This window comes from Gopherus flavomarginatus, chromosome 9 (assembly GCF_025201925.1).
Source record: "Gopherus flavomarginatus isolate rGopFla2 chromosome 9, rGopFla2.mat.asm, whole genome shotgun sequence".
Classification (NCBI taxonomy): Eukaryota; Metazoa; Chordata; order Testudines; family Testudinidae; genus Gopherus; species Gopherus flavomarginatus.
In genome coordinates this window covers 27,628,912-27,651,664 of record NC_066625.1, presented here as the reverse complement: position 1 = coordinate 27,651,664, position 22,753 = coordinate 27,628,912, and the positions used below count along the sequence as shown (strand labels likewise).

Here is a 22,753-nt window from a genome sequence, read left to right as displayed (position 1 = left end):
CCAACCTACAATATCCGGTGACTGGGGATTGTGTAGAGCACCATGGGTATTTTGCAGTGAAATAATTGCAATTAAAAGAGAGAAATTAGTAGGCCATGCATAATTTAATGAAGTAAAAGTAGAGGAAAAATAGACCTTAGAATAGCCACTCAGCATTCCAGTGTCAGAATTATTATGGCCCAGTTTGTGTCTTCACTAATTGGTGGAGGAGGACACATAGGGTTTCCTTTCCATCCTCCTTTGTGCCCCAGCAAGAGGCCAAACACAACTGCAGTCCTTGTGCTCAAGAAAAGCAAGGACTGCTTAATGCTAATGTCAAAACTAGCTGTAAATACCGCCAAAAGAGGAAAATGTGGGTGTGGGGTGAAACAATATTAGGAGGGTGCCATTTTGGCACTTGCTGCCCATAGCTACTGGAATAAATGTGAACATGTTAGGTACAGATCCCCTGGAAGATTCCACTGGACTTGTGCATCTATGTGTGCGCACTAATACTCTTAAAGGTACCATATAGCCATTTATGCAGACTCCAGGCTTCTGATTCTACATCCTACTCAATCTTGTACTGTTTTATAGCCTTGTTTATGTGTAATCAGGGCCGCACAGAGGGGAGGCAAGTGGGGCAATTTGCCCTGGGCCCTGCAGGGGCCCCCACAAGAGTTTTTCGGGGCCCCTGAAGTGGGGTCCTTCACTCGCTCCGGGGGCCCCGGAAAACTCTTGCGGGGCCAGGGCCCCCGGAGCTGCTTCTGCTCTGGATCTTTGGTGGCGGGGGGTCCTTCTGCTCTTGGGCGGAAGGACCCCCGCCGCTGAATTACTGCCAAAGCAGGACCAGGCCCCTGCCGTGGGTCTTTGGGGCACTTCGGCAGTGGGACCCGGAGCGGAAGGACCCCCTCACCACCGAATTACTGCCGAAGCTGGGGCCCCCCGCCACCGAAGACCATAGGCCCCCTGAATCCTCTGGGCAGCCCTGTGTGTAATATATGTATAATGGGCCAAACCCATACCTAGTCTGAGTAAGGACTTTGGGATTGGGCCATGAGTGTTTTAATTGTGAATGTAATTATCTATTGTAATGACAGTGGTTAAAGAGCAGAAAATTCATGTGGCACATGGGAAAGCTAAAGAGGAAGATATGGTTTATTCTCTTGTAGAACCTGCAATTTGGATTTAGGATGCAAATATTCTCTGTGGCAGTAACATTAGCACATTGAACATGTGGTGCCATTTCACTTCATTGGGCTAAATAGTGCTTTGCCACAAGTACCATGTAAGAGACACTGCAATGTCATGTTGCCCCAGGAGCAGCTTGAAAGTAGATTGGGATGTTGAGTCACAATTTCCCTACTGGTATTGGGGCTCATATCTTAATGCTATTCTATACTGGTGCAGTGATGTCCCCCAGCACATTGACTTTGCTCTGCTGCCATTCACACTGGGTATGAGTTGGGCTTGTTCCAAGGATCAGCCCACTCCTGGTCCACCTGTAAAGGAGCTGGAGAAGAGACTTTTCAAAGGCTGCTCTTACCCCCCATAATGTGGGTTACCTCGTGCATGTGTGCAGAATGGGCTGCAGTATGGCCCAGAGTTAACACTTTGTGGGGAATTTATGTTAATAACTACAGACATGGCTCATTGGTTTTCTGGCATATACTATTTTGTGTCAAATATTTAGTCAATTAAATGTAGGGAGACCAGACAGCAAGTGTGAAAAATTGGGACAGGAGGTGGGGGGTGATAGGTGCCTATATAAGACAAAGCCCCAAATATTGGGACTGTCCCTATAAAATTGGGACATCTGGTCACTCTAATTAAATGATTAGTGCTAAGAAACCTATAATAGAACCTATAATATTTCACTTCCCCTCTTATCATTGTATTTGGCTGCTTCTCAGTTAAAATAGCTTGGTGATAATCGGAATGACCCTGGTGTAATCTTCATAAAATAAACTGAATGTGTTTTTAATTGTTTTTAACAACTTGACTACAGTGTGGGGCCAGGTGGCTCAAGAAATTGCTAATGAAATGCTCATCCCTTCACTTTGAGCTCACTGATCTGAAATTGGCCACGTCACATGGCATATGTGTAATGATGTGGTCTCAGTTTTTTGGTTGGTGAATGAGTGACCACATCACAGTTGTTCATTACTTTGCAGCCTCAGTGGAGAGGCTCATAAATGAATGAATGGCCAGGATTCCTGGATGTCTCTCTCATCTTCTGGAGTGCTCCATAACAGGAGAAAATCTTAACACTCTGGATAAAAAAGATTTCTATTTCTAGAACTGGGTTAAATGCACTAAATTTACTGAATAATATTTTGGAAAAGGAAAAAGAACTTCCTTACAAAACACAGTATGATATTTTCAGCTCATATACCAAATATCTAGTTATTCTAAAGCATATGCTGTCAATGCAGGTTTACTTATAAAAGTGCCATGGGCCAGACTCTACTCTTGTTTATAACAGTCCTTAAAGTGATTGAAGAAAATGGAGTTACTCTGGGTTTACACCAGCGTATATTAGAGCAGAATTTTGTCCCATATTTATATATACTGTATTTTTTTTAAAAATAAAGTTTTAAATCTGTTATATTACTTAAAGCATTTGAATACTGTATAAATGCAACTCCCTTGGGGTGTGTGTGATTTGACCAAAACTGGAGGGGCAGGATAGCCCTGTGTAATGGTGTATTGAAGGAAGGAGAGGAAGAAGATCAATAAAAATAAGTTTCTGCAAAATGTGTACAAATATTCAAGGCATTTAGCAAGGCAAAGGAAGATGATAGATTTTTTTTTTAATGGATGCAACTCATTTTAACTTCAGCAGTAAAAATGAAGGTTAATGTTGTCTTTCTCTTGTGAGTGTCATTTTACTTTCCCCTTTTGAGCTAGTATGCAATATATTACTGAATCCTTGCAAAGAGTTATGTCAGATTTTCCAAAGAGGCTCTCTTTGTATCAGATGCCATATGGTTTTAGTATCCTGTTGTCGTAATTTTTTCAAAAGATATCTGTTATTGTCATTAACATATTGCCACAATTTACATTTAAATTTGTTGGTCATTAATTTTTTTTTATCAGAGTAATTGTTGGGATTTTCTCTGAGATCTTTTCCACTCAACTTATCCAGAACACCTTGTCCTGTTGTGTGAGAATGCTTCATTCTGTGATCCAGAACACTCAATTCAGCTCTGAATTTCATCACTCGGGTTCCTTTATTTGGCATACAGCAAAGCTATGCTGAGTTGATCAGACTGAAGTATAGGGGGTGAGTACAGGGCATACCACACATTCAACGTTACACAGATAACCTCCTCGTTTTTTACTCCTGCTGGAATTCTGTGCCACTGCACAATGCAGAATTTACACAGAATTAATGTTCCCTGCAAAACTGTATTTTTTCACGCAGAATTTGTGATTTCCTTTCAGCACTTCCACATCGATGTTTGGCACAGGCAGTGGGAACCTGGGGCCGATAGCAGGAGAGTGATTATATTGTTATTTTTGACAAATAAAATGTGCAGAATTTTAAAATATCATGCACATAATTTTTATTTTTTTGGTGCAGAATTCCCCCAGAATTACTTTACATTTAAAGATTACATTGCATTTGCTATATATTAAATCACACATTTTTGGATTGGCTTGGCTACTTTGCAGGAACCAATACAGCAGGCTCTGTCCATATGCTGTTTACATGGAACCTGATCTTTACATTCCAGGTCTATAGTTCTTAGCATCAGGGTGGTGCTGCTTATCTGAGGTAGCACAGAAATCTTGACTCCAGCATACTGTTTGTCAAGGCGCTATTTACAACTTAATCTTCCATTCACCTTCCCACTAAGAAATGAGGCAACTTACTTATGTTAAGCTAGGCCTATAATAATAAAACTATTATTATGATCTAATGCTTATATTTATGAAAAATACTGCTAGTGTAGCCTATGTCTCTTTAAATGTGTCATTTGAGAAGCATCTTTTGTTATATAGCTTTAGCTCTTTTAGGGAACATAAGGATATTGTATTTCCTTATTTATGGTGCTGCTTGTATTTTCTTGTTCCCCATACTTTATGGGCAGCAAACAATAACCCCCAACAGTCAGGCACACGTCTATTTTTTAAAAATAATACAGTGGATAAGGTCGAGGAGAGGCCTAGAGAAAGGTGACCTATCAAAGAGCAAAAATACCACTGGATTGAGGCTTGAGATGGAGAGGGGAATATAAGTTAGCTAAGAATGATAAATTAAATATGACATATGAAGACACATTTCTTTGTGAAGATATATGCATGCCCTGCATTAAGTTTCTCTCCAAATTCATCAATACGTAAATCAAATTTTACCAAGATTAAAGTTGTGGAGCTCAGACTTTTTGATAGAGTTAGAAATGATTATGGAAAACAGAGTATCACAATTCTGTATTAAAGTATTTGTGAATGCAATCTTCAATCTTTAAAACGTTAAAGTTCTAGCAGCTTATTTTGAACATTTATGGCATAAGGATGTTGAATTCTTGGGATTGTTTATTAAAAATATCTAGTAAGTGGTTTATATGCTAATAAGGGTTTATACAAGTCACTTCATAGTCAGAAGCATGTTGTTGTAGTCATATTGTAGCTGCGTCCAGGCAATAGTTATCAATAACCTGCTAAAATATGTAATTGTTTATCAAGATTTTTAAATTAGAAATGCAATCTCACTGGAACCAGAAAAAAGTCATGCAGCAAGTGGGCAGACGTGACCTTTTAGTGGAGATGACAAATGGCTTCTTGATCCTCAGAGCTGGAAATTAACCTAATATAGTAATAACTGACATGTAGAAAAAAGCCAGTCCATAAACTAAGGGCCTGATTTTCAAAGATGCTGAGCACCTATAGCTCCCATTGACTTCAGTTGGAATTGGGGGGTCCTCAGCACCTGCTTTCAGGCTGAAAAGACGTTCATCAGTGACCTCATGGTTTATCAGTTTAAAAACTACTTTTACTTTAAGATGTCATATACATATCATGTGCATTCTGTCTGTGTGAGTTATAAATCACACTGTAGGGTTCTGTAGAATTCAAGGTGTTTGGCTATACCGAAAGAAGGACAGGAGACATTTGATATGGCTTTAAAGAAGCCGCATCTTTATTATTGGATGTCTGAGAATACCTGACAGATAAAAGTGTACAGTGCAGCTAACCATTCAGTAATTCCCCAGGGGCTTCTGCCAGCTCCCCCCTCTTTTCCCATCCAAGTCCCCCAGCCAGTCCAGTGCTGGGACCTTACCATCCACTCCCCTTCATAGGAGGGTTAAGGTGGGCTATAAGAAAGGGGGAAGGGTTTGGCTCCCTCCCATACCACTCAGAGGAGCCCCAACTCCCCTTTCTGTTAGTTTAACCAACTGTTCCGTGTAAAAGGGAGCTTCACCACATGGGGCTGCCCCTTTTAAACCCTTCCATCCATCTGGTACCCATCTTGTCCCCTTCTGCAGCAGTTTGACCTCTTCCTCGACCCACTACCTCCTCAAGCCATAAATCACTGTTCCCTTCATTCAACCAGCCAAAAAAATTCTCCTCTCCAATTAAAGATGTGGCACGGCCATTCATAAAAGTTACATCCCTTCCAAAGCCAGTGATAAATTCAAACCTTAAAAATAGCAGGGGAATACTTTAGGCTATTTAATGATGTTTTATAGTCCTGTCATCATTGTACCATTTTGCTTTCCAGTAGTGATTCCACTATATGGTGATATTAATGGCCATAAAAAGAAAATGATCAAAATAACATCCAGGTCTTGAAAATTCACAAAAATTAGATAAATGAATCTATCAGTCATTTTTCATGGACAATTCTACAGAAAAGGCAAAGAGCCCTAGAAATAATGCATTGCCTTCAGATGCTGTCTTACTGTGAAATGAAATTAAGGCTAGCTGAAATATTTACACAAAAGATGAGCTTGATACACAAAGATTTTGGTCTGACCATACTCCCAACAAGTGCAGCAGTGTTCAGCTCCAGACTTTTGGGTCATTGCCATCTTTAGTTATGTCAGTGTATTTTTCTCTATACTGCCAAAGGCATGGGCAGCGGGTGGAGCCCCCCCTTTGGGGAGGCTAGTCCCCAGCTCTGCCCCTTCTTCCCCCTCCCCACATCTGGAGCCCTGAGACCCCTGCTGCCATCCCGGAAGAGTCTCAGGCCAGCTGCAGCCTGGAGCACTCCCCCTTGACTGGAGGAGCCCTGGGCCAACCGAAGTCCCAAGCCTGCCCCTCCCCCGCCCCCCAGGCCAGAGGAGTCCTAGGCTGGCCGAAGTCCCAGGTAGTACTATAAATACAAACATAATGTACAAGAATTGAATTATGTGATTACTATTATAGACGGGTTTACTTTTCACTATCCTGACAGCTTTGTAACATTAAAAACATAGCTTTGAAAAGAAAAGACAACGGTTAGTTTATTCAATCAATAGATACAATTCTAAAAGGGACAAAATACTTTTCAATAACAGCTTCTTCACACCCCTTCCTGAAGTACATTTAGTATGGGCCCCGTGGAAGGGCCAGCATCAACCATCTTTGCTGATGTTGATTAATGATTTGGCACACACAAGGTTTCTTGTGACTGGCAGATGTAAAATCTAGGACTGGCTGATGCTGCCTAGTGGTAGTGATGGGACTATAGGCCATCAGCAGAAAAAAGACCTGGATATACTCCATCTCCACCATGCTTGACAGCAGGAGATCTTCTCACCCACCTTCTCTGAGAGACATTCCCAAGAGATGACTTCTTATTCCCAGGTGGTATGAAGGCAGGCAGGGTGTGGTGTACCGACTGAATGCTTTGCTTCTTGGTTTCAGTTAATTCTTTAAGAAAATGTCAGTTAGAGGCCTTAAAAGTAGATATTTCTGTGTTGTATATTGTTTTTTATAGTTTGCTGGGGATGCATTCAGCAATGAACATATTCTGAGTACTGTAAGAGGTAATGCAATGTGGGATTTCACTCCAGGTTTTGAAATCCATAAAAGCTTTGAGGCTTCCCCTTGGGAGACACTTACTGGTTCAACCTGTACCACCTCTGTGGTAGGTATATCTGATGTCCTCAGTGTTAATATGAATTATTTTCATTAAAGAGTATCCTTTCTTTCAGCAATAAGGACTTTGAATTTCAATTTGTCACCTACTTTGATCTTGGTTAGCATGGACCCATGTTCCCTGAAAATCCCTGCAACTATTGGGGCAATAAACATGGGTTGGATAGATACATGGTTACCATTGGCAAACCCTTTCCCCGCACAATTTTAATATATTGTCTGAGGTCTTTACAAGGAATGTGAAAGGATGACACTTAAACACACTAAAACAATTTCTGACATGTCTGGTTTTCAAATCCTAAATACCTTGACTCTGACAAATTGTTCAGTGAAGCTCAGTTAGATTTCATATTTTTCTGTGAAACAAAGACTGCTCTTAAAAATCAGCAAACAGACAAAACAACAGCGACCCACCAAAACCAAAGTACAGCAGTTACTCACAGTCAGATGGTTGTGAATGCATTCTACAACTGCAGCATGATTCCAATATGTGTCCGTTTTGGCATCATCTTCAGGGCTTCATCTGGTTTGATGGCAATGTCTCCATTATTACTCGTGGTACAAAAGCTGTCTAACTTTTCAGACATACTAACACTGCAAGGTTCAATTCTTCCTCTCATCTTGTTTCTCATCATTTATATTAATACAATATATTAATACAGAAATTACTTCTTCTTGTTTGCCTTTATACAATATATTGATGATATCATTTCTTCCTGGGGCATCTTTTGTTCCTGAAGCTAAAAAGCCTCTCTAGGATTTTGTAGGTAGGTTCAAATGACTCTAATTGGCTTTAAATTGTTCCTTAATATTTCATGTCCACCCTTTCCTGTCTGTCCTCCCCCCGACACATACCACCGTACACCAAATTACCTTCATATTTCTTCTGTTCAAATGAATGACCTGCTAATGTAATCCTCATGATGATTTTGGATGGAACAGTTTTCCAAATATAAATTCTAGATACTTTAATCTATTTTTAGATAGTGGAATGAACAGTTTAGGACAGAAAATGTTCTTATCTCTTTAAAATAACAATATTAATGCATAGCAGTTAATCACATGTTTTAATCTGCAGTGTGTTTAACAGATATTTGCTGATGAATCCCCATAATACTATTATGAGCTAGGGAGGTAGCAGAAAAAGAGTGCAGTGGAGCTATTGACAGTCAGTGTCAGAGTTTGTTAGTGGTCACTTGCTCAGAACTCTAGAAAATGCTTCATTAGTAGGAGTTTTCCATATTTTGTAGAACTGCTTCCTGCATGTGTGTACATGATGATCATGCTCACCTACCAAACTTAGGCAATGAGTGAAATCATCCCCACATTGAAAATAATTGGGGCGATACCATTGACTTCAGTGAGGCCTGGATTTCACTCCGTGTTTTTATCCCTAGGTATTAGTTTGAGTACCAGTTATACACATTGTGCCAACACATTTTGTAAGGAGTTTAGGGTGAAGTCTTCACTACCCCAAATGGTGCATTTTTACAATATGTCCCGTAAAATCCTAGTGGAAGCAAGGCACTGTATTTGTTAACTTCTATGTATCTAGTCTAGCTCAACCGTAGGTATAGTGGAGGTACAGTGTTAAATCAATTTAGATACATTGCTGTAAGAACACATTTTGGTAGTGTAAACATGGCCTAGGATTTGGTTGTATTTTCTTTATGAGAACAAGGCTTGGAATTAACATGTGGATGAAACTACCAAAGACAGAAATTGAATCTGCAATCTTTAATTCTTTCTTGAAAGATGTTCGACAATCGACAAGGAAAGCATAAGGGATCTAGAGGAGGGGAGGCCACATTGCCCAGTTTTGTTCTTAAGTTTTGTTTATGTTATTTCAAAACAGTGAGCCCAAATCACACTTGATAGGAGACTAACAGGGAAAGAGAGAGAGATTATTACTTATTTAATTAAACTGTGTAAGGCTGTGCAGACAGACAAAATATGCAGTTTTATGGTGGTATTTTATTTGCATTATATTACAATAATACCTAGAAGCTCTGAAATGGGGACCCCAATGTGCTAGATGCTGTACAAACACATAGTAAGAATCAGTCCATGCTTAACAGTCCAAGGTCCCAATCCTGCAACTGACTGTTGTAAACACATCACTGCACCCATGTGAAATGCACTTGAATTTTTGAAGTATCCTTAGAATATATGAAAACTACAAAACAATGTGTTAAACAACAGTTAAAGCTGTGTGAACTTGGGTCATTCACCTGACCCAAGCTACCATGCACTTGGTGTCAAGCAAAGATTATTGCCATTCTCAAGCCAGGCAAGGACCCCCATAGCATGGCGAGTTAGTACCCAGTATCCTTGCTGTCAGTGTGTTTTAAGGTGTTTGAGTGCTTGATCTTCCAACAAATCACTCTGGAGTTGGACAATGTCTTTCAGGTTGACCACACAGAGTTCAGGAAAGGACATAGTGCCTGAGTTTAAGTCTTAGCCACATTTGTCAAAAATGATTTTCAACAAAATCTAAATCTTAATAGATTTGACCACCACTTATGACAGTTTGGCACAGAGGCCTACTGTGTAAGCCCTCTTGAGTTGCCCTACAGTGGGTGGTCGAAGTTGTAGAGCTTTTCCTCCAGAACAGGTGCCTCTGAGTGCACATGGGGGACCCCTGCTGTTCCTGGAAGTGTCAGATTAATAATCTTCCTCACGGTTCAGTTCTTTCACCAGTGCTGTTCAATGTGTACATCAATGGTTTGCCAGCAGCACGCTCATGCAAATTTATCTATGCCGACATCTGCTGCAGCTATCAAGCTCAGTCTGTCTCAGAAATTGACAAGGCCCTGAACAACGATACGAAGCTCATGGCAGACTACGGTAGTTGATGGCACCTGCAGACAAGCTTTTGTAAGATGGTTTCTAGCATATTTCATCTGCATAATGCAAGCACAAGCCATGAGTTAAATAGTTTCTTAAATGGCCAACACTTGCAGCATAACCCACACCCGGATTACCTCACCCGGGTGTGGGTTATGCTGCACACCCTCGCCTGATTTACCTCAGCATGACATTGGATAAGTCATTGATGTACCACAACCACTTGAAGAAAACAGCAGCCAAAGTTAGCTCTCGGAACAACTTGCTCAGAAAACTGGGTGGCTCAACCTGGAGTGCAAGCATCCGGACACTTAGATAGTCAGCACTTGCCCTCTACTATTCAACAGCAGAATACTATGCTCCTGTCTGGTGTTGCTCATCTCACGTGAGGCTGGTCAATGTAGAGCTTAACAAAGCTATGCGCATTGTTACCGGGGCTTTACATGCAACTCGGTTGCCATTGCTGCCAATACTTAGTAACATAGCACGACCCCATATTCGCCATGTGGAGGCCTCCATCCTGCTCCTGGCCATTATCCATGAGAAGAGCAACTTGCTTCTGTACTCAGACCTCTTCAACTATTTTGCCAGTTCACTTGTCTTCTAGACGCCCTTTATGGTCACATATGCCACCACAGGACATGATGGTGGAATCTGCTTGGCGTAACAAATGGTCAGTGGTGACAGTAGTTAATCACTCTCTTGTCATCAACCCAAGCATCTGCCCACCAGATTCTGAGTTGCCAAGACACCTGTGGTCATCCCAGAACTGGTTTGGGACAGGTGTCATAAACAGATAGTTAAGGGTTAATGTCTCATTTACCTGTAAAGGGTTAACAAACAGGGAACCAAAAACACCTGACCAGAGGACCAATCAGGAAACAAGATACTTTCAAATCTCGGTGGAGGGAAGCCTTTGTTTGTGTTTTTTGGGTTTTGCTTTGTTCTCTCTGGGTCCTGAAAGGGACTAGACGTGCAACCAGGTTTCTTGCCAATCTCCCTGCTACAGTCTCTTATATATTCAGAATAGTGAGTATTAAGTAGAAAGGCGGTTATAGTCTTTTGATTGTTTTCTGTATTTGCAAATGTGTAGTTTGCTGGGAGTATTTTAAATTGTATTTTGCTGAGGGGGTGGATTTCTCTCTAGTGTCTGTAAGCTGAAAGACCCTGTAACTTTTACCATCTAAATTACAGAGACAACTTTTACTTTTTTCCTTTTGTTTTTATTAAAAGTTTTGCTTTTTAAGACCTGTTTGATTTTTTCCCCTTGTTGAGGCTCAAGGGAATTGAGTCTGTACTTACCAGGGAATTGGTGAGGGACAGGGAGAGAGAAGGGAGGGGGGAAGGGTGGAATCCCTTTGTTTTAGATTCACGGAGCTTGAATCTGTTTATCTCTCCAGTATAGCCCAGGGAGGGAAAGCCTGAGAAGGAGAGAGAAAGGGGGAAACAAACCTGATTTCTCTGTGTTGTGATTCAAGGAGTTGAATCACGATGATCTCCTAGTGTACCCAGGGTGGGAAAGATCTAGGAGGAAGAAAGGAGAAGGGGGGGAAATGGTTTATTCCCCTTTGTTCTAAGACTCAAGGAATTTGGGTCTTGGGATCCCCAGGGAAGGTTTTGGGGGGACCAGAGTGCCCCAAACACTATAATTTTTTGGGTGGTGGCAGCTTATCAGATCTAAGCTGGTAATTAAGCTTAGAGGAATTCATGCTGATACCCCATTTTTGGACTCTAAGGTTCAGATTGGGGATAGAATACCATGACAACAGGACAGGGCTAATCTCTGCAAATGGGGTTTCTCTAATGACCCACAATGTAGATGTGGTCAATTTCGGACTGTCACATGCTTGACGAGGGCCCACTGACTGACTTTTACTTTGATGATGATACTATCAAATGGCTGAGCACACTGCGCATACCCTGAAAGAGAGAGTCACTTGATCTCTCTGTGCCTCAGTTCCTCATTGTAAAATGGGAATAACAATACTTCCTCTATCCAGCCCATGGTCTGTCATGTCCATTTAGGCCACAGTGCTAGAAGTGACTGCATACAGTTGGGCTCCGTGCAGGTGCAGAGTGCAGCCTTGCAGAGTCTTTTGTTGTTGTTGTTGTTGCTGCATATATTCTGAGGGTATTGCGAGACATTAAAAAGAAAAAATGTGCACAATATGCCTTTGTCTTTCTGTCTGGTTATTTTCTGGAAGGTTTTTCTTTTGTACAGAAGTAGAGAAAATACAAGGAGATGAACTTGTAGATTTTATTTACACTTAGTTTAAGAGTTGAAGGCAGTTAAGAAGAATGTGGTGATATTGAGCATTGTGAAATTAAAAGTAACTCTGTTACTTGCAAACTTCAACTAAATTGTACACTCTATTCTGTTCTGTTCTCTTCTGTTCTATTCTATTCAGGTTCTTTTACCTCCCTCCTAATCTTGCTATCTGAGTACCTGTGTAGGCCTGTTGGCTTGTTTCCACAGCTTAGGAAAGATTTAGGGTATGGCTACACTTACCTTTGTGCAGCGCTGGGAGTTACAGCTGTATTCGCACAGCTGTGTAGGGCCAGCGCTGCAGTGTGGCCACACTGGCAGCTACCAGCGCTGCAGTGTGGCCACATTTGCAGCATTTGCAGCGCTGTTGGGAGTGGTGCATTGTGGGCAGCTATCCCACAGAGCACCTCGTCCCATTTTGGCGCTGTGGGTTGTGGGAAGGGGACGGAAGGGTGCGGGTCTTTCCGCTTCCTGTTCCAATGCCCCGTGGTGCTTTGCTACACATTCCAAGCAGTTTGGCGCCATTGTGAGTCTGCAGCGCGATTTCTGTTACAAATGGAGCCCGAGCTGCTGAGGACCTTGCTGATGAATGTTGCCAGCACATCACGCATGGCAGTGGAGCTATTCCTTCAGCTCCAAAGTGACAGTGAGGAGTCAGACGATGATATTGATTTGCCTGACGCGCAAGACACTAAATTGCTTGTGGCAGTAACGGACGTGCTCAGCACTGTGGAACGCCGCCTTTGGGCTCGGGAAACGAGCACTGAATGGCGGGATCACATCGTCCTCCAAGCCTGGGATGCCGAGCAGTGGCTGCAGAACTTTCGGATGAGAAAAGCCACTTTCATGGGACTGTGTACTGAGCTCGCCCCTACCCTGCGGCGCAGGGACACGAGATTGAGAGCTGCCCTGCCAGTGGAGAAGCGGGTGGCTATTGCAATCTGGAAGTTGGCAACTCCAGACAGCTACCAATCGGTGGCGAACCAGTTTGGAGTGGGAAAGTCGACCGTTGGAATGGTGTTGATGCAAGTTCGCACAGCCATTAATCGCACCCTGCTAAGAAGAACCGTGACTCTGGGGAACGTGCAGGACATTGTGGATGGCTTTGCACAAATGGGTTTCCCTAACTGTGGAGGGGCAATAGATGGGACGCATATTCCTATTCTGGGACCACCCCACCTGGCATCCGAGTACATTAATCGCAAGGGGTATTTCTCTGTGGTTCTCCAAGCGCTTGTGGATCACCATGGGCATTTCACTGACATTTACTCAGGATGGCCTGGAAAGGTGCATGATGCACGCATCGTTTGGAACGATGCCCTGTTCAGGAAGCTGATGGCCGGGACTTTTTTCCCAGACCGCAAGATCACAGTAGGGGACGTCAAAATGCCCATTGTGATCCTTGGAGACCCCGCTTATCCCTTAATGCCATGGCTCATGAAACCGTACACAGGGAAGCTTGACAGGAGCAAGGACCGATTCAACTACAGGCTGAGCTGGTGCAGAATGACTGTGGAGTGTGCTTTTGGCCGTTTAAAAGCGCGCTGGAGGTGTCTCTACGGGAAGCTAGATTTGGGGGAAAGCAGCATCTCCGCTGTTATATCCGCGTGCTGTACCCTCCATAATATTTGTGAAGGGAAGGGTGAAAGATTCAGTGAGGAATGGACGTCCGAGGTTCGATTCCTAGAGGCTGAATTTGCACAGCCAGAGAGCAGGGCTACTAGAGAGGCCCAGCAAAGGGTTTCAAGCATTAGGGATGCCTTAAGGGAGCAATTTGAGGCTGAAAGCCAACAGTAATGTTTGTTGCCTTTGCTGTGCCCGTTTTTCCCTTGGGGTACAGTATTTCTCTCTTTCTGCAGTAATAAAAAATGTTTTAAAAGCCAGGAAATCATTTATTCAAAATGCATTACATAAAAGGGCAGGGAGGTAGGGTGGTGGACTGCACATTCAGAGGTTTGAATATGTCCTGCTTGGATTGCTGTTCAATGCCTGCTGCATTTCAGGATTAATATGCTGCATCGTGATGGGGGTTGAGTGCATAGGGTAAGGGTTGTAGTTCTCAGGGCTGGTAGGTGAACGTACAGGTGTTGGGGGCAGCTGGTGGTGGTAAGAACCAGGCTGCTGGAGAAAGGCGTTTTGTGCAAACACTGAGGAACAAAGGAGAGAGCTTTGGGAGGGGTGGGGGTTACCACGGTACTGATCTGCCTGCATGGCTACGAGAGACTGCATACAGTCCGTATGGCGAGCCAGGAGGCTTATCAGCTGCTTTGTGCTTTTCTTGGTAGCCAATTCCTTTCTCCTGCTCTGTGTTTGCCTCCACTCAGGCATTTTCTCTCTCCAGTCCTGCAGCCTCTTACTGTCTCTGGCGTACTGATTCATAACTGCTTTGATCAAATCTTCTTTTGATTTTCTAGGATTTTTCCTCAAGTTCTGTAGTCTTCGCGCAGGCGGTGATAGGGCTGGAGTATTCAAGGACACTTAAAATAACAGAAATAGAAACAATTAAAACAGAGGCTACATTGTTTATTATCACAATGAAGGAGTTTGTAGACTTTTTGTAGCATCATTTCCACATACCTAACATAGCACAGAGAGGCCACGGCAGCGAAGGCATGGCGAGCAATGGGGTGAGTGTTTCTGCTGCGACTTCACCTGGGAAGGGGAACTGCCTGAGGGCTGGGGTTTCTGTGCATTGGGGAAAGCAGAGGGCAGATAGTTGGGGACCTGCAGTGGGGAAAGCAGAGGGCAGATAGTTGGGGACCTGCAGTGGGGAAAGCAGAGGGCAGATAGTTGGGGACCTGCAGTGGGGAAAGCAGAGGGCAGATAGTTGGGGACCTGCACTGAACACTCATCCCTACATTTTCAACAGGATTTTCTACTGCCAGATATATCACTGCTGTGTGTTACCTGGGAAGAGAAGGAGGGTCATCTACAGCAATATGGATTCCACCCTGGCCCCTATGCAGCTTACCTGTGTGCAGCAATGTCCCCCCACCCCTCGCGGCACAGTGGCGCGGACGAGTTAGCCTGACCGGGACAAGGACCTCGGTGGCTTTCCCTATAAACTTGCGCAAGCACCTTGCCCACGCTCTGGCTGCAACTTTTGAAGAGATTACCAAGGCTGATTACAGAGACGTGATAGACCAAAACAATGAGCTATTCCACATTTAGGCATGCATACAGGCAGCCATAACCCCCACCCTCCTCTCACAAAACATTTCTATCCTAAAAATAAAATCTGCTTACCGGGAACACGCTCCTCTGCTTCCTCTTCACCAACAAGTTCCAGCTGCTGCGACTGGCTAGCCTCCTCCTGGCTTGAGAAGAGCTCCTGGCTGCATGCCTCCTGGGACTCCGGGGTGTCTCCTTCCACCCCAGTAGCCTCACTCTCAGCTTCCTCTACACCCTCCCCCACTTCTCCCTGCTCTGAACTCTCCATCGTGCTCCTCGGATTGGCAGTGGGGTCACACCCAAGTATGGCATCCAGATCCTTGTAAAAACGGCAGGTCGTGGGGGCAGCTCCTGAGCGGCGGTTTCCCTCACGAGCTTTGCAATAGGCACTCCGCAGCTCCTTTACTTTTACCCTGCACTGCAATGCATCCCGTTCATGGCCCCTTAGCAGCAAGGACTTTGATATCTGCCCATAGGTATCATAATTTCTACGGCTGGAGCGCAGCTGTGATTGCACAGCTTCCTCGCCCCAAACACTGATGAGGTCCTGCAGCTCGGAAGTGTTCCATGCTGGGGCTCGTTTGGGGCGTGGAGGCATGGTCGCTGATTGATTGATTGCACTCCACACCTGGCTGAGCAAACAGGAAGGGGATTTTTAAAATTCCCAGGGCATTTAAAGGGTGGGTCACCTGAACCCAAGGCAGTGGAGTGTGAAATGATGAGCAGAGTGGCTGAAAAGGTGTGCTGGGATACCTCCTAATACCCTGGAGGCCAATAAAAGCGCTTTTGGTGTCCGCACTTGATGACCAGCGCTGCATCACCAGCGCTGGAATCGCTACACGCCAGGCAGACCAGGTGTACAGCCAGCGCTGCAACCAGGGAGTTGCAGCGCTGGCCGTGCTTTGCAAGTGTGGACACAGAGTGAGTTGCAGTGCTGTAACCCCATCACCAGCGCTGCAACTCTCCAGTGTAGTCATGGCCTTAATGCCATGCAGAGTGTCTATTCAGGCCCTTACTTCAGGGCACAGTTTAGCCTTCAAAGAAAAACTCACAGAGTAACACTGAAACAAGCTATGCCCTGACCAAAGTAGTTTGTAGGGACCCAGAGGCCTTTGCTCATGTCTCTCATCACTCTGCTTCTTGTAGCTCCAGCTGAGCTCTTTCAGCACTTTATAGGAATCACCTGACACCTGTTATAATCTCTTCTACTGAGCCCAAACAAATTCTTAAAGGTGCTCTGCTTACAAACAGGGCTGGCTGGTCCCAGGTCCTCTGACCCTTAAAGGGGCAGATTGCCCTGTTACAGCTTGTTTAACCTATTGGTTAAACAGTGTGATATGTTTGCTTTTCTCACAATTAAAAACTATTGTCCATCACAGTTAAAATATCAACCAATGAAATTCAGCCTGCTGATACTCAAGCCATGAGAGAGGAGTTTGGTGTTACTGGCTGGAAGTGGGATATTTTTTAATATTTAAAAGAAGTGTGTATACATGAGAAATAGTAGTTAAACAGCAACAGTAGAAGACAACTGAAAAACTAGCAAAGGAAACATATAGAAGAGGCATGTGACAGGAAAGGAAGTGAAAGAGAAGGGGAAATTAAAGGTTTTTGTATTTTCATCCTTCCATTTCTCTCCTGCTGCTTCTCTTTCCTCTTCCCTTTTCTAACCTTGTGTTCTTGTGTGAATCTATATTTATATAAAAATTAAGCCTCTAGCTTACCCACATACATTCATAAATGCTCCTACTTGTACATATGCATATGCTACAGAGTGATTAATTAGGCCCTATATGTTGTCATCAAAGGAATGCACAGAGATTTCTCCAAAGTATTGTTTGACTAAAGATGATAAATTTTAATTTTCAGATAACTGATATAATGCTATCAATAATTCAATGTGTTTTAATAATAATTTTTGTAATTCCTAATTAGTTTTCTTTAAACTGAAGCAAACTTTAGCTGTGATGTAATCCAAATGTAAGAACTTATTTAAAAACTGCCACACAGAATTCCCATAGAAATGCCGTTGATGAAAACTACATGTTCTTATTCCTATGTGAAACTCTTCAAAAGTTAATTTCTGGGTTTCATCTTTATCTTGGGCATTACTGAAACTTGTTACATTTCCTCTAATAGTACTTCTATTCCCTTGAACATTCAAGGCCTTTTCAGTAATGGTGACTGTTCCTCTAGAGAAAGTTACCCTCCAAAGGCCATTAACTGGTTATGAAATGGCAAGTATAACGTGATGTGTTTCCTCCCTCTTGGAGTTGAGTGAAAGTCCTTATTGGCCTCTGCATGAAGGTCCAAGTTCTACTCTGGTTTATAATGTGCTATTACTGCTAGGCTGTTTTCTGACCATGATACTTCAATTTCCTTTGGAAAACAGTGATAGAGGCTAAAGGTGCTTCCACATTGTTTTAATTCAGAGATAAATATTTATTCTTCATTTATTTAAAAACATTTAAAAATGTAACATAATTGTTTACACTCTTCTTCTGGGTACTGCTTGTTCCTTTCCAAGTTCTAAGTTGTTGAAATAGATGTAACAATGAATGTAACTAGGTGAATTAACAGATATTTCACATCTCTAACTTTGGATTTTCTTTTACATCATTGTTTGAAAGATTCCTTCTTTCCTTTTCAGTTGTGTGTCTTGCCTGAGAGTTAAACCTACCACTATTTTTATATCTAAAACTAGAGCGATACTTAGAGCATGTTTTACTTTATTTTGCTTTAATTCTTTTAGCAGACAGATGATGCAGCACAGACTGACGGCCAGCAACAGACACAATCCTCTGAAAACACAGAAAACAAGTCACAGCCGAAACGGCTGCATGTCTCAAATATACCCTTCAGATTTCGAGATCCAGATCTCAGACAAATGTTTGGGGTAAGTACTATATTTTTGTTTGCATGCTTATTATTGTCACATTTTAAAAGAAGCATTACCTTTACATTATAGGCAGAGCTAGCAGCAATACCTAAAGTTAAGATTACATAATGCTTTCCATTGTAAGACCCTTTTTTCCCTCATTACTCATAATTAATTGCCTGACTTACTTATCCTGCTTGTAAGGAGAAACAATACTATATGTACTCCACAGAGCTATAATGTGATGGTAGATCTCCGCAATATCATATCTTTTTGTACTCTAAGAAAACAAGTAATTAATACTGGCTTAATTTATTACACACTTACATACTCTCTCTTGTGAAGTCTTCTGTTCACCTTGAATTCCACACCAGTGGTTGAGGATCTTTAAAAGCATAGCAGTAAAAAATAGAAATTACTTGGCCTAATAACTGCATTATTATTAGCCTCCTTTCACAAAGAATTGTACATGGCCACATGATACTCCAGTACTGGACCTGCTTTTTCCCCCCACCTATTCATATAATATTAATAAACATAAATAACTCACATATAGCCTTATGTTGGAGCAGGATATTGTATTAGATTTTGAACCTGCAGTTATTTTATGTGGGTATGAAAATGTAATCAATACACACACACACACACACACACACACACACACACACACACACATTTATATTTTGTATGAGTTTTATTTAATATATGATAGAGTCCCACTTAATAACAGAGTCCCATTAAAAGACAAGAAGGCACAAAATATGTCAAGTAATTGACTTAAATTCATTATAATAGTAATGAATTTATCTTCTATTTTTTTTAACAGTCTTATGGAGCAGAAGAAGTATCTACTTAAATATGTACTAAGAACCAAATCCTGACATGATAGTGGGGAAAAAGGGATATTTTCACATAAACATATCGGAATTGCCCTAGCAGCTCTCCCCCCACCAAATACAAAGGTGTATCTGATGCCGTGAATTTCAGAGCACAAAACTGTAAAGCATCTGATCATGTATGAGAACTCCCTAGGATAAACGTATGTTAATCAGTTAAAATTAAATTTAAATAAAAAACTCAGAAAACAGTTTCTAAATGCACAAAATGCAAGAGTTGTTTTGTGAGTGTTAAAATCCAACTGTAAACAAACTAAAGTTAATTTGTGTTATTCATTCCAGGTTTTTAGGATTCAGAAAACTCAAATAAATCTTACTTTCAAATTGGAAGGTGGCAGGAATTCCCCAACTTCCATACAACTTGGTAACAGTAACACTATTGGAGCTATAGCTGCATTAAGCGTCCCACTTGCAAGTTGAGGCAAAAAGATTCCTAAAAAAACCAGTAAACTCAGTTTTTCAGTTATTCATTGCTAAACCAACCTGGACAATGCAGAGAAATTTGAGTTTCTAAACGGATGGGAAATTCAAATTCCTATCATTGCACATTCTAGTGAAGTTTCTGAAATGAAGCCTGATATTGAAACCATCCTTTGCACCTTGATTCTGTTATGAACATGATTTCTTCTTAGGCGCAAGAGTTGAGGAGAGCAGGCTTGTTTACTAGTTTGGGTTTTGCTTTTCCAACATCACACCAATTATAGTTTAAACATTAGACAATTGTCTGCTTATAAGCTAACAAGAGCGGTTAACACATTTGTTACTTGGAGGATAAATGTAACCGGGGGAATAAGGCAAAGGATAACAAGAGTATGCTGATTTTTCTAAAAAGTTAAAACGATAAAAGGAACTCTATCTTTCTTGTCATGGATGTGTTTAACATATCTAACGTACTTAGTAGACTGAAGTGGAGTCTAATTTCTGTAGTATATTATACACTACAAATTATTCTGCTTCTGCCTGCATTGTTTTGTCTTTCCATTGTAATATATTGTTTGTCACTTACATTGCCTCACCAGAGTTACACTGCTTCACATGACATGTTAGTGACACATGAAATAGCAGAACATGACACATTGAGTGATGTACTGGAAAGTGTCACATCATAAAACGTGTCACATCAAAAAATGTTCTGGCTTATCCATACTAAATACTGCCCAGGGTTAGCATTCATTCCCTTTGCCAAAGCAGGTATAGTGAAACTTCTTTCTTTGAGACAGAACCTGTGCATTTTTGCATGTTTGGACAGTGTTGATGGCTATGATAACACCAATAATAATAGTAATTATTATTATAAGATGTACGGTTTATTCCCACGCACAAGTAACAGTTTCACTAAGTTAGGACAGGGCTTGTTTGGGAAAAACTCAGCACTGGTGGAAGTGTCTGTCTTTATCTTCTTTGAGGGGGCACTGGAAGCTGTGGTGTATCCTTTTAGAAGATATGGGTGAAATACTGGCTCCACTGAAATCAATAACAGAATTCCCATTTGATTTTTAGATAAAGCCTGGATTTCACCCTGCATCTTTAATCACAGCCAGAAAAAGCTGTAGCAAATATGGCCTTATTCCTCTTCATTTCACTGGAGGAAACTAGAACAAGACCAAGGGGCTCATATTCTTCTGAGGATGAGTGGGAGGTGATAATCACCTTTAAATGCAACATTTAATACCTGTCTGGTGGGTGGTGATTGCTGCACTCCAAGGGTTGTTGCACAGTGGGATATCAACTATACTGAAACATCATTATAAGAGGACTGAAAAGCCATTGAAAAGTTTGTAAAATGTTGGGACTTTCATTTCATTGTGATATGCAGTGTTGTTGTAGCCATATTGGTCCCAGGTTATTAGAGAGACAAAGTGGGTGAGGTAATGTCTTTTATTGGACCAACCTCTTGTGGTGAGAAAGACAAGCTTTTAAGCTCATACAGAGCTCTTTTTCAGGCCTGAAGAAGAGCTCTGTGTACGTTCACAAACTTATCTCTCTCTAACCAACAGAAGTTGGTCCAATGAAAGATATTACCTCACCAACTTTTCTCTTTAACATCACCGTGATATGGGTTTAACCATAGCATGGTTCACAGTCAGCAAGTGCTACTATATTTTAATTGCTGTTATTGATTATGCAGAATAGTAGTGGAGCAGTTTTAGCTGTGTATCAGGCTCATCACAACATACATTTGATTCAGCTACTCTTCATTTTGTCATATTTTATAGCTTGACTGGCCTGTAGTTTAATATCTTTATATATATGAGGTACTAAATCTTCTAATACTATGAAATATCTTTGCTACATCTCTGTTATGATGTTTTCAGATTTTCTTACGTTCATGTGACTTTTCTATTTCTTTTCAGCAATTTGGTAAAATCTTAGATGTTGAAATTATTTTTAATGAGCGAGGCTCAAAGGTAAGCAGTTTAATTCACCAGAAGAGTCAGTTAATTGATTTTTAGTATTTGATAAGATTAAGAGAAAACAACTGCACTGGTGTAATAAATGCATCTTAAAAATCCACTTGAATGGAAACACCTTTTGAAGCCTTTTGTCAGTTTCCCAAACAGCAAGAATTTCAGTGGACTCATTTAAAATCCTTTGAAAGAAAAAATTATAACTACTATAAACTGTCAAAGTTCAATGGGAATTTTGCTTTCTGCTTTTAAATATAATCATGTATTGTCTAGGCTGATTCCTTATCCTTTAGTGATAATTACGTTACTCATTTTATAAAATGAGTCATATTTGCAGAAAAATAAGGAGATCATTTGCTAGAATAGGTATTTTCTGCTATTGAAATGAAAGTTGGTAATATGATCTAATATCCTCTTGAGTAATTACGCAATAAAATATGTCATTATTCCAGATTATTGATGTGCAGATGTTTTCCTGGTTAGTTAAAAACTTCAATGCACCAACCCTTTGAATACAATTTATTTTAGTATTTCTACCAATAAAGACAATGTACTGTATTGTAAATTCATTTTAGTTTTCCTGAAAGTTACTTTGCTTTAAATTTATAGCCTGATTTATTGGGTACTTAAGAAATAAAAAAATAAGATTGTTATGCTTACATAATTTACATTAAATGGTGCAAAACAGTCATTTTCCCAGTAAATCTTACCCATATCAGCTGCACTATAATTTTCTATGTTTACGTTGTATGCATGGTAACTCTCCTCCCCTTATGTCAGAGTCTTTCTAATCTTTGTCCCCCTATATATTCGACTTGCAATAATTCTTCCCCTCCTACACATTATTCAGTATTAATGATGGAAGCCTTTTTCTCTTTTAGTATGTCAGATACATTACAATCCTTCTGTAATCCCTATCCTAATGTGTCAACATTTTCAATTCTAAATTTAAAACAGTCACCTTTTCTTCCATATAAAATGATGCAACCATCATGTCTTATACTCCAAAACCTGTTTGAGTTGCTTTGTCATTCATAAACTGCCATCCCCCTCACCCAGTTAGAATATTTACTGCCTATTCTGTAAAACAACAAAGATGCTGGGGAACGGTATGACTCAAAAGTTTGGTAATGTTAAGCCAATACAGGAATGCAGGGCCTTTTAACTTTAGATTGCCAGTTCAAATTGGGCTTAAGATGGCAGTGGCTGAAATCTGATA

The 22,753-nt window shown here is 41.3% G+C and overlaps 2 protein-coding genes across 14 annotated transcripts in view; one reads left to right on the top strand and one right to left on the bottom strand.

The window, feature by feature from the left end:
• Positions 1–22,753, top strand: part of RBFOX1 (RNA binding fox-1 homolog 1) — a 2,697,109-nt gene that overhangs the window by 2,526,573 nt on the left and 147,783 nt on the right. For all 13 annotated transcript variants that reach the window (XM_050966439.1, XM_050966435.1, XM_050966438.1 and 10 more), the window contains 2 exons: positions 18,105–18,248; positions 21,481–21,534. In XM_050966439.1, the coding sequence (XP_050822396.1) occupies positions 18,105–18,248; positions 21,481–21,534 (198 nt within the window). The remainder of the gene's footprint in view (positions 1–18,104; positions 18,249–21,480; positions 21,535–22,753) is intronic.
• Positions 14,104–15,977, bottom strand: LOC127057589 (uncharacterized). The gene is made up of 2 exons (XM_050966470.1): positions 15,428–15,977; positions 14,104–14,658 (listed from the first exon to the last, which is right to left on the bottom strand). The coding sequence occupies exons 1-2, from the start codon at positions 15,948–15,950 to the stop codon at positions 14,129–14,131; spliced, it is 1,053 nt and encodes a 350-aa protein (XP_050822427.1). The 5' UTR covers positions 15,951–15,977; the 3' UTR covers positions 14,104–14,128.

What these genes read in the sequence shown, in the direction of transcription:
- LOC127057589 (XM_050966470.1), bottom strand. Translation starts at nt 15,950, where the DNA reads ATGCCTCCACGCCCCAAACGAGCCCCAGCATGGAACACTTCCGAGCTG. An exon ending in AGCAGAGGAGCGTGTTCCCG is followed by an intron (nt 14,659 to 15,427) that starts GTAAGCAGATTT and finishes TGTTATTTTAAG; the next exon opens with TGTCCTTGAATACTCCAGCC.